General features: G+C 43.0%; 1 protein-coding gene across 1 annotated transcript; it reads left to right on the top strand.

Moving 5' to 3' along the window:
• Positions 1 to 219: 219 nt before the first annotated feature.
• On the top strand, positions 220 to 10791 carry LOC310758156 (vomeronasal type-2 receptor 26-like; the record flags this gene model as incomplete). Its single annotated transcript, XM_083604086.1, has 7 exons — positions 220 to 428; positions 929 to 1220; positions 1959 to 2747; positions 5789 to 6019; positions 7020 to 7146; positions 8732 to 8830; positions 10718 to 10791. 7 exons carry the CDS (start codon positions 220 to 222, stop codon positions 10789 to 10791), a joined length of 1821 nt encoding a protein of 606 aa, XP_083460212.1.
• Between the last annotated feature and the right edge of the window lie 1284 nt (positions 10792 to 12075).

Here is a 12075-nt window from a genome sequence, read left to right as displayed (position 1 = left end):
GGGGACGTTCTCAGCCCTGCCTGGAACAGGGAGCAGAGATTGCACCCTCTCACCTTCTTGGTGCAAAATAGATGCTCCACCTCTGAACCATCACCCTATAGCTCTGAGACCAGAGTTGGACACCTCCCTGTATTTGTCAATTCACTGCAATCTCTGATTTGACGAGCAGCTAGTGTTGGGTGGAACAGCTACAAGGTAAGCATAGCAGGTAGATCCAGAATGATAACACTGCTTGTGTTGCTGCCTCTTGCAACCAATGGGATGCAGCAGAGGGCAAAATGCCCACTGAATGTGATCAAGGAGCAAATGTTGGCAGTAAATTTTTACCGGCTAGCAGACGACCTCATTACTGGATTCGCATCTCCAAGATTCTTTAACGATCAACCTCCTTTCACCTTTTCCAGCACCCCTGTCAGCAAACTTGAGTCGTAAGTAATGAGGCATTGATGTTGTTCTGCTTCCTTCCTGCTCTCCATTTCCCGTGATACACTTGTTTTCTGATAAACTTGAAAATGTTCATTTCATTTCATTAATTTAAAGCCATGTTTCAAAGCTTTTTATAATGCATTTTAAGTAATTAGTACTAGTTATGACATGTATTACTCTACAAAGCATAACTTGTTTTCTAAAGGGAAGGAAGTGTTCTGGGGTGTTTGAGTTGCAACTTTTTGTAATAAATAAAATGTGAAAACAATTCTTTTCCCCATGCACAACATATTCAATGCAACTTCAAATTACAAATGTCGACTTTGCTTCCCTTCATCCTCCTCCCTTGCAAAAATACTGCAGACACAAGTACAGGTAGACCTCTGTCACACTTTGCTCTTCCTCCTGGCTCCTTTTTCAAGTTGCTTTGATTATTACAAAAAATAACGTGATTTTCATTTTCACTGAATTGAGGCTGACTGTGTGATACACTTTTTTGCAGCTGGGTGGATAAGAAGAACTCACATGTTATTTCCTTCTCCCTTGCTGTTCGGGATATTAATCACAACCCCAGCATCTTACCCAACATTACACTGGGCTACAGCATCTATGATACCTGTTCTGAGGGAAGACTGACTTCTGACTCCATGACAGACCTGCTTGCTGGTGGGAAAATCAACATTCCAAACTACAGCTGTGGGAAGCAGAAAAGCCTGCTAGCTGTTCTTGAAAAGAGTAGATATGATGTCTCCACACACATTGCAAACATGTTGGGCATCTACAAGATCCCACAGGTAATCAGTGGGTGCAAGTGAAACACACCTGGCAACATTAGCCACATGGTTGTTGTTGTTGGCATCTGTCTGTCTTGAAAGACAATGGAGTGAGCCTCTGGGATGAAGTCAAACCGCTGTGTTAGCACTATCAAAGTGACGTCCACAGTGCACAAGCTTAGGCAGTGGGTATGGAGGTCCAGGGCTGCCCAGACGACAAGACCTCCCTCTCAGCCTCACTGCTGTGCTCCAAAGGAAAGCAGAGCAATACATTTGGCACAAGCTTGGCTGCAGGAGTGGCTGGAAGGAGGCAAACAAAGCACCACTCAGCTGACTTAGGATTTGTGCAGGGTTTACTCCTTAGCCTTTTCCCAGATGTTGGAGGGTATGAAGGATTATGGAACTCCCTTGCAGTTGAGGACAGACAGGCCGCTTTCCTACTGTTTTTCTAGGGCCTACTGCAAACTACTACTTTTTCTAGGGCCTACTACTTTTTCTTTTCTCCCCCCCCTTCCCCCTTTCCCTTCCTTTCCCTTTCTTTACAACAGGCATTTTAATTGAAGTTTTATTATACAGTTTTACCATCTTGATTTTTTTATTGAATCTTTTTTAACTGCATAGAGAATTTTGCCATTAATCAGTATAATAATTAGTGCAAATGGTGAGGTTTGCACTAAATCTGTCAGCATCCTTCACATAGACGTATTGGGTCTTAATCCTGAAACACAAGCCATCAGTCTCTTTCCCTTTCCTCACCAGCTCAGTTATGGCTTTGCTCTTATGGATAAATTCCAGTCCCCTTTTGTCTACCGGATGGTCCCAAACCAAGAAACTCAGTACCAAGGGATGGTCCAACTCCTTCTGCATTTCAGGTGGACGTGGGTCGGCCTCTTTGCTCCAGACAATGACACTGGAGAAAGGTTCCTGAGTACCTTGACACCTCTAATGAACAAAAAGGAAATTTGTGTTGCCTTCACACAAAGAGTACTACGAGAAACATGGCTATGGATACCCCATGAAGCACCTGCCCTGTGGAGACAAGTCAATGTATTTGTTTACTTTGCAGACTCTCAAAGTGGACTTTACATAATCATAGAGGTACAGTCCTTACTGGAAAGGATACAAACTGGGGGGAAAGTCTGGATAACCACAGTTCCTTCAAACAAAATGTTGTTATGTGATGTTCACTGCTTCCGGTATGCCCATGGCTCTTTGTCCTTTGTAATGAAGACCAAAAAAAGGATGAGAAAGGACTACTATGGGCCAATGTCCTTGGCTAGTCAACAGTATTCAGAAGAAGCATTTGATTGTTCATATTCCAAGCATGCCTTCTCTGTGAGGGGTATGACCAAATGCAGAGAGAAGCATAATGTGAAGATGCTGCCCCAGGAAGAGATTGAAAGAATCCAGTCCCAAGACAGCTATGTGAATTACTTTAGTATCCAAACTGTGGCTCAGGCCTTCAATGCTGCATATTCATCCAGGTCAAAGAGGATGTCGATTGTGGGTGGAGGCAGCATGGAACTTCAAAAGCTACAGCCATGGCAGGTAAGTCCTTTTCCTCTTGCAAACTGGAATTTGTTGTGCCTTCTCTGGAATCACCATGATAACATCATCAGAATTGGTCTTGAATTGAGTCAGAACGTTGGTTGGTATTGTCTACATTGACTGATTGGCCGTTGACATTGTTTTCACCTGCTGGCAGAAGTCCATCAGAGTTTCTCCCATCCAGGTTCCCAGGGGAAAGGAATTCTACACGAGTTACAGGTGGAGCACAACAGAAATGACCCATTGGTGTACGGGAAGTCACGATCACAGATACAGTGCTATATTCCTGCTGACAGAAGTATCATCCAATAATTTGCAGGCAGAGACGGCAAAACATAGAAAGAGATGTGGAACTCATTGAACCAATGCTCTGATTCAACTTAATAATATAATAATAAATAATAATAAATTTTATTTATATCCCGCCCTCCCCAGCCGAAGCTGGGCTCAGGGCGGCTAACAACAATAAAACAATACAAAAGTACAACACAAACAACGCTCTAAAATCATTCATTATAAAATTAATTAAGTTCAAGCCACTGGCCACTATTGGGCCAGAGCTCCGCGAAGATTGCCGAGGGAGGGAGTCAGGCTGTGCCCTGGCCAAAGGCCTGGCGGAACAGCTCTGTCTTGCAGGCCCTGCGGAAAGATGTCAAGTCCTGCAGGGCCCTAGTCTCTTGTGACAGAGTGTTCCACCAGGTCGGAGCCACAGCCGAAAAAGCCCTGGCTCTAGTTGAGGCCAGCCTAACTTCTCTGTGGCCTGGGACCTTCAAGATATTTTTATTTGAAGACCGTAAGTTTCTCTGTGGGGCATACCAGGAGAGGCGGTCCCGTAGGTACGAGGACCTTAGCAGCCTCTAACATGAATACAGTGGTACCTCGGGTTAAGTACTTAATTCATTCCGGAGGTCCATTCTTAACCTGAAACTGTTCTTAACCTGAAGCACCACTTTAGCTAATGGGGTCTCCCGCTGCTGCCGCGCCGCCGAAGCATGATTTCTGTTCTCATCCTGAAGCAAAGTTCTTAACCCGAGGTACTATTTCTGTGTTAGCGGAGTCTGTAACCTGAAGCGTATGTAACCTGAAGCATATGTAACCTGAGGTACCACCGTATTGAGGATGACTTTTTACAAAATGTAATAAACACACTAGGACTAGACACTGCCATATTAGACTATCATTAGACAGCAATACTTCATGGATCACTGCCTTGCCGTGGCGAAGGGGCTTGAAGAACTCAGAGAAGCTATGAACTATGCCGAGCAGGGCACCCAAGATGAACAGGTCATAGTGGAGAGTTTTGACCAAATGTGATCCACCTGGAGGAGGAACCGGCAAGCCACTCCAGTATCCCTGCCAAGAAAACTCCATGGACAAAGACAACGAATTGATGCTTTTGAATTATGGTGCTGGAGGAGACTCTTGAGAGTCCCATGGACTGCAAGAAGATCAAACCTATCCATTCTTAAGGAAATCAGCCCTGAGTGCTCACTGGAAGGACAGATCGTGAAGCTGAGGCTCCAATACTTTGGCCACCTCATGAGAAGAGAAGACTCCTTGGAAAAGACCCTGATGTTGGGAAAGATGGAGGGCACAAGGAGAAGGGGACGACAGAGGATGAGATGGTTGGATAGTGTCTTTGAAGCTACAAACATGAGTCTGACCAAACTGCGGGAGGCAGTGGAAGACAGAAGTGCCTGGCGTGCTCTGGTCCATGGGGTCACGAAGAGTCGGACACGACTAAACGACTAAACAACAACAACAACAAGACAGCAATACACTTGTAAGCTTTTTGAGGTCCCAGGGGAGTCATATTGCTCACTGGGACAACACTGTTTGAGCATATTACACTGATCCTGGTCCAACTACAACCACACTTGCTGCCAATTAGTTTCCAGACCCAATTCAAAGTCCTGGTTTTGACCTATAAAGCCTTAAACGGTTGAGGACCACAATACCTCAAGGACACCTCTCTCCATATAAACCTACCCAGACCCTGAGGTCATCATCTGAGGCCCTTCTTTGCATGCCTCCTCCTCAAGAGCTCCAGAGGGTGGCAACACAAGAGCTGGCCTTCTCTGCAGTGGCTCCCCATTCGTGGAATGTTTTCCTCAGGGAAGTGTGGCTGGCACCTTCACTGTTCAGCTTTAGGTGCCATGCAAAGCTATTCCTCTTTATCCTGGCGTTTGTCTGATTAACATCCTATACCCCCTTTCCATGTGCTTTTTGTGAGGGGTTGGGGTGGGTTGTTATTCGTTTGTGGGGTGGGTGTGTTCTTTTTATCTTGTAGCTTGTACCTTTATATTGTGTTTTTATGTTGTGAACCACCGTTATATCTGTACCATGAGGGTCACGTAGTCCAACCCCCTACAATGCAAGGATCTTTTGCACAACATAGGGCTTAAACTCATGACCATCAGATTAAGAGTCTCAAGGTCTACCAACTGATCTATCCCTCCAAATCAACTTTTCTAATATAAGTAATAATGCTGATTTTGGCCATCCCAAAAATGATGAAGCAGATTGAGGGTGTCTAATGATCTAGAACAGTCAGATGATTCCAGGTGAGAGATACAATGGTTCTTATTCAGAGAAGATTAGGGTGCAGAGAGAACATGAAACCATGTTTATAATTCAGCCCTGCTTACTCACTGCTGGATTTTCCTCTGTCATTCTAGTTTCATCATTTCTTGAAAGAAGTCCATTCATGGAATGTTCTCCTTATGGAAGTTCGGCTGGCACCTTCACTATACAGCTTTTGGTTCCATGCAAAACTGTTCCTCTTCAACACGGCACTTATCTGATTAACATCCTATACCCCTTTTAAATGTGTTTGTGTAAGGGGTTGGGGGAATGTTGTTATTTGTGTGTGGGGTGTGTGTGTGTGTGTGTGTGTGTGTGTGTGTGTGTGTTATCATGTATTTGTGATATTATATTCTTATATTCCCTATATATCCGTATATGATGGTCTAACGACTGATCTATCCCTTCAAATCAAGCTTTCTGTGTACTCATTGCTGGGTTTTGCTCTGTCATTCTAGTTTCATCGTTTCTTGAAAGAAGTCCAGTTCTACTCTAATACTTCAGCTGATGGGCAGTACCTGGATGAGAATGGGGCACTGGCCATTGACTTCGATATAGTGAATTGGGTGCTGTTTCCTAATAACTCTCATGATAGAGTGAAAATTGGGAGAATAGAGAGACTAAAGTCCTCAAATCTGAAGTTCACCATTAACCCAGAAGCAATTGTGTGGCCCAAGCTATTTAAGAAGGTAGGAAAAATTGGAACTGTCATTTTATTAACTATGACTCTAATAACTCTTTTTATGCTCTAATAACATTTTGAATAGTACATATGAGGCTTTGACTGCAATCGTTTTTTAAAAAATTGGTTTTCACATATTGCATTACAATACAGATGTTCCAAAGCCAACACCACTTCCTCCCCATCCCTCCATACATTTACATTTCTATTTCCTCAATCCATCATATTATTCTTTTCTCCTTCCTCCCACTTCCCTTCGCCCCCACTCGATTTCCTCCACATTATAGGGAAAGGGAAAGGAGAATTTTGAGACTCCTTCGGGTAGTGATAAAGCGGGGTGTCAAATCCAAACTCTTCTATACCATTTACAAAAACCTTGTATTCTACAATCTTCTCAAATCATCTATATATTATTATTATCATCTTTCCTTACTAATTTTTCTTCCATCCAGTACTTCACATTTTAATCTAGGCATATTAGCGTATCTTTTTTTGAGCAATATTTTGCCATATATTCATCAAAACATTTCCACTCCTTTTTAATTTTTGGTTCGACTGATTTCTTATTATAGCAGTTAATTTTGCCAAAATTAAATATTCATTTAGTTTACAAATCCATTCCTGCTTTGTGGGTATAGTTTGTGACTTCCACCTAGCAGTAATCACTATTCTAGCAGCTGTTCCTGCAGTGGTAGAGCTAAAAACAAAAATGCATAAACAAGAGGAATTAATGAAAGAAACCACCAAAAAATTACAATGGGAAAAGAAATATCTAAGGAAAGGACAATACATAATGAATGCAGAAATGATAGAGATGAAAAAAGTTCAAGAAGATACAATGGAGCAGAAACACACACACACAAATTATCTTCCATGCAACTCCGCAAAAAATAAAGAGAAACGTAACTGTCCCAAAATAGGGCCTGGGGTCAACTTAGGTCTGTGTCCAAAGCCACAAATTCACCTATCACTTTCTCCTTAGTGCTCAATTTTCTCTTCATGCCTAGACGGTGCCTCGTTCAAGATGCACAGAAAGTTGTCTCCCTGGATATTCCAGAAAAGTTCAGGAAGGGAAGCCGCCCTGCTGCTATGATTGTTCTCCCTGCTCAGAAGGGACCATCTCCACTCAGGAAGGTAGGAGAGGATCTCAGAGAAAATGGCCTTTGATGGGAGGATGGGGCAAATATTTGAGCCAGTCCAAATAAGATGTTAATAACCATAATTAACAAGCAGTTTATATTTTATAGTCTATCTGCATTCTTTGTTCTCTAATACAGATGGACCTCCTAGTTTGTGGCAAGAGAGGGTGCCCCCCCCCCACTCTCTTATGACGTCCTTGCTGGCTTTTCCCTCCCTTCTGTTTCTCTTTCCATTATCTCATAGCTAGGTAACTCTTGTGTAATCTGCTCAGTGTCCGTGTCTCTCCCACTTCAGAGAGGAGCTGATCTGCCTGAGAATGCATTCCCCAATCCTCTGATTCAGACCATTCCCTGACAGACACCACTTTTTCTAGAAAATAGAACTGGAAATGTCACCCCATGAATGAAATGTGCTCTTCAAGAGGGTCACCTATTGCCAGCCAGTAATGTCCCCACAGCACCAGGAAATTTTTCTGTCCATGTAAAATTTAATTTGCCCCTCTTCAGAGACTTGTAGAATTTTCAGGATTTAATTATGGCAGCTCCCCTGTGGAATTTTATGTTCTGGTTTTTATATTGTTGTTTTCCCATGATCACCCATTTAGTTTTACAGATGGATAGGTGGAACATCTTCAAAATGTATCCAGTAATAAAAAGTAACTCATAAGAAAAATCGAGGATATAAGAAAAGTATTGCTACGTAGAAAGAACAGCCCTCCCACCCCATGTGATCTCCAGCAACTAGTATTCAAAGGCATTCAAATGTTGCAGGGAGTATATGTCAGTGAATCTGGTCCTCGGGAATATCTTGATGAGGGGAAAGTGGGGAGGAGAAACAGGGTGTAATGGGTTCACCAAACCTGTGGTCTCAGGAGGGTTGTTGTCCTGCCATGGAGTCAGTCGGCACTAGGGCCAGAGAGACCAGCTGACCATTTCTGAGAGGTCCCCAGAAGTTCAGGAATGGAGGTAGTGCCGCACAATTATACTCCTCCGAGTTCCTTGGAGGAATCATAGAATTCTAAAGCAATACGTGATTTTAGAAACAACAACAACAACAACAACATGATTTATTATTTCTACCCAACCCATCTGGCTGGGCCTCCCCAGCCACTCTGGGCGGCTTCCAAAAGAAGGTTAAATATACATTAAAACATCTGTTATTAAAAACTTCCCGAAACAGAGGATAATTATAGCTTCAATATATTCTAAAATAAGTTTAGTCTTAACCCATATGCTTCACAATATTCAAACATCACAAGAAACTGCCATTATACTGAGTCAACCTATTGATTCATTTAACCCAAGGTTGTATAATCCAGCGGTCCAGAATTTTTTCTGGCCTTTGCACTAGATCTCAATTTCCCAGGTGAAAAATAGCAGCTGGGTGCTGCTGACAACCTGTCGATCACCAAATGCAATAGTGATGTCAGCTGATTTCATGATTTAAAGCCCTGATTGCTAGCACTTCAAAGTACAGTGTGGGTCTTTTTGAAAACCCTTACGAGCAGCTTGACAGCATGCAGACTACTGTAGGTTTGTGACTGATGTTAGGATACTGAACTGTGTTTTCCTCTCTGCAGATGCTGATGAATGCACCAAATGTCCAGAAGATCAGCATCCAAATGACGATAGACATCAATGTGTCCCCAAAATATTTACTTTCCTGTCCTATGAAGAAAGTTTGGGGATCCTCCTGGCTTTCCTTGCTCTCTCCTTATCCTTAACCACAGGCTTTGTGTTAGGAATCTTCACTAAATACAAAGAAACCCCAATAGTCAAAGCCAACAACAGGGACCTCTCCTACATCCTCCTCATCTCTCTATTGCTCTCCTTTTTGTCCTCCTTCCTCTTTATCGGGAATCCAAGGAAAGTGAACTGCCTTCTCCGTCAAACAGCCTTCTGCATCATCTTCTCAGTTGCTGTCTCTTCTGTCTTGGCAAAAACCATCACTGTAGTCCTGGCCTTCCTGGCCACTAAGCCAGGGAACAAGGTGAGGAGATGGCTGGGGAAGAGTTTGGCCCACTCCATTGTCATTTCCTGCTCCAGTGTCCAAGGTCTCATCTGTACCATCTGGCTGGGGATCTCTCCTCCATTCCCAGAATTCGACCTCAGCTCCCAACTTGGAGAGATCATTGTCCAATGCAATGAAGGCTCTGCTGCCATGCTTTACAGTTCCCTTGGCTACATGGGCTTCCTGGCTGCCATCTGCTTCTCAGTGGCTTTCTTAGCAAGGAAGCTGCCCGGGGCCTTCAATGAAGCCAAGCTGATCACTTTCAGCATGCTGGTCTTCTGCAGTGTTTGGGTGTCCTTTCTGCCCACCTACCTGAGCACAAAGGGAAAATTCATGGTAGCTGTGCAGGTCTTTTCTATCTTGGCCTCCAGTGCTGGGCTCCTGGGCTGCATCTTCATTCCCAAATGCTACATTATTATATTGAGGCCTGATTTGAACACAAAGGAGCACCTGACAACAAAAAACTAAACATGACATTTGATCCTTAGTTCTAGGGATATCATAAAATTGTACAGTTGGAAGTCCCAGCCACAATCTCAACTGGAGTAAAACTGCTCATTACCCATAGCAGGATTTCATAAGTTTCTTAAGAAGTTGCAAACTGAATGGTTAAAGTACAAAATCTTTATAATTTAGCTAATTATAAAGAAATGACATTAAACTAGCTACATAAGAGATATCGGTAAAAGGTCTTTTGGGAATATAAGAATAAGAATAATTTATTATTTATTTCTCCAGCCACTCTGGGCAGATTATAGCACATAACGAAACATTATAAAACACCAACCATTAAAAAATTCCTGATACAGGCTTGACTTCAGGTGTCTTCTAAAATTAATGTCGTTCTTTATTTCCTTGACATTTGAGGGGACATGTTCAAAAGGGAGGGTGCCACTACCGAGAAGGCCCTCTACCTCTTCCCTGTAATTTGCTTCTCACAGTGAGGGATTCAGCAAAAGGCCCTCGAAGGGGGACCTCAGTGTCCAGGCAGAACGGTATACAGGGCCGAGGCCATTTAGGGCTTTAAAGGTCAGTACCAACACTGAATTGTGCTCAGAAATGTACTGGGAGCCAGTGAAGACCCTTTAGGACCAGCATTATACAAAAAGCTTATGAGAAGAGAGATGTTTTTGGCAGATGATTCTTGATGAAGAAGGCTAGAAGAAAACATAGAACATGGAAGGACATGACTGAAGTTTTGGTTTTGAACCGGACATGGACATTGATTTTAGATAGTCAGAAAGGAGATGAGCAGTCTCAGGAAAATTAAAATTGCCAGACTTGGACATAAAGAGAACTTGGCTAAAGTTTTGTGTCATCTACAGAATATCGGTATGCATGTGATAATGGCCTCATGTAGGCATTTTCTCGTTTCTTTGCCAGCAATTTCAAAGAATAGAACCAAAAGTTTTTAAGTCAATCGATTGTCTGCTCTTCAGAAGTAGCTGCACCTGGGCAGAATCCGTCTCTCTGGAAATACCTTTGCTGCTTTGCATGTGTCAATTTATATTGATATCTTGTGCTGGTTCTTTCAGATTTCTTCCCTGTATTACAGACTCTGAATCTCGAAGTAAAATCTCCTTTTATGACATTATTTCTGGTGTCTTCCTTTATGGTCTTAATAACTGACAAGCCCCTCACCCATCTAGAATCTGTGCAATTGCTGACCTGCAGTCTGCAGCCTGCAGTCAGACATCTCAGTTTGATTAATCCTAAACCATCAGAGGGGTGACCCTAAATGAAAACCCTGCACAACAACAAAAAAGGCCTTCTCCACCATAAGGCTGCTTCAGTAAAGAGAAATTGATGGGGATTAGGAGAGTAACATTGTGTTACAACCATATAAACACAAATTCTGGTGCTAAAAATAAATTCTTGATGTGAGCATGTGCTCAGAGGAATCCTGGGCCTTAGTTCTGAATTACGCATTGGGAGAGTGATGCAGAAATCAGCTCCAGTGTGCTTACAGGTTTCCTTGGGGTATCTGTTTGGCTGCTGTGAGAACAGGATGCTGGACTACATTAGCCTCATTCATCCCAACACAGGTGCAGGGCTCATGTCATGTTCTTATGATGCCCCTCCCCATAGACATCATTTTGCACCAGGCTGTGGTTGAGCAAGAAGCTTGGGCTTCTAGTTAAAAGCAAATTAGTCCCTGAGATTCTAATAGTGCTAGTAGGGGCAGAGTTGAGAATTTCATCTTAACTGGCAGCTCCCATTTTTGCTTGCTTGACCCACTCGCTTTATCCAGCAGCACAGGTGATAATGGACGGGGTCCAAAAGGGACGCCCAATGCCCAGAATGAAGAAATGGTACCTAGTGGTCAGCAGCAGAACAAGCAATTTAATGCAGAGCCAAACAGCAATAAGAGAAGGGGAGAGAAAATGGCTCTCTCCTTCCTTTAAAGGACCATGGTGTTTGGCGTATGAATATTTACAATACGTGGTCATTTTTCCAAGGAATGTGAAATGGATCCAATTCCAAGTTACTGGGTCAGATATACAAAAACAAGACATGCCATGTTCGCACCTGATGAAAACCAATTCAGCAAAAGGAGGAAGAATGGTGGGCAGATTAGGATGGTCCAACATTGGAGATGTCGAACCCTCCTACTGTGGTGGCTATGTGTGACGTCTTTTATTGAAAGATTTAGTACTCTTGTTGGTTTTTGAAATTCATTGTGTAAGCCTATTTCATAGAATCATAGAATGTTAAGAGTTGGAAGGGACCCAAAGGTCATCTAGTCCAAATCCCCTAAGGCAGTCAGAACATGTGGCCCTCCGACCTCTGCTTAAAAACCTTCAGTGAAGGAGAGTCCACAACCTCCTGAGGGAGACCTTTCCACTGTCTAACAGCTCTTAACAAAAACCGAAATGACCTTGTTAATGTTCCCAGACAGACTGCTCTCCAGGG

Source organism: Podarcis filfolensis (assembly GCF_964270895.1).
Source record: "Podarcis filfolensis genome assembly, chromosome: 2".
In the NCBI taxonomy this organism is placed as follows: domain Eukaryota; kingdom Metazoa; phylum Chordata; class Lepidosauria; order Squamata; family Lacertidae; genus Podarcis; species Podarcis filfolensis.
The sequence above is the reverse complement of the archived record's forward strand: the minus strand, read 5'-3'. Positions and strand labels throughout refer to the sequence as shown.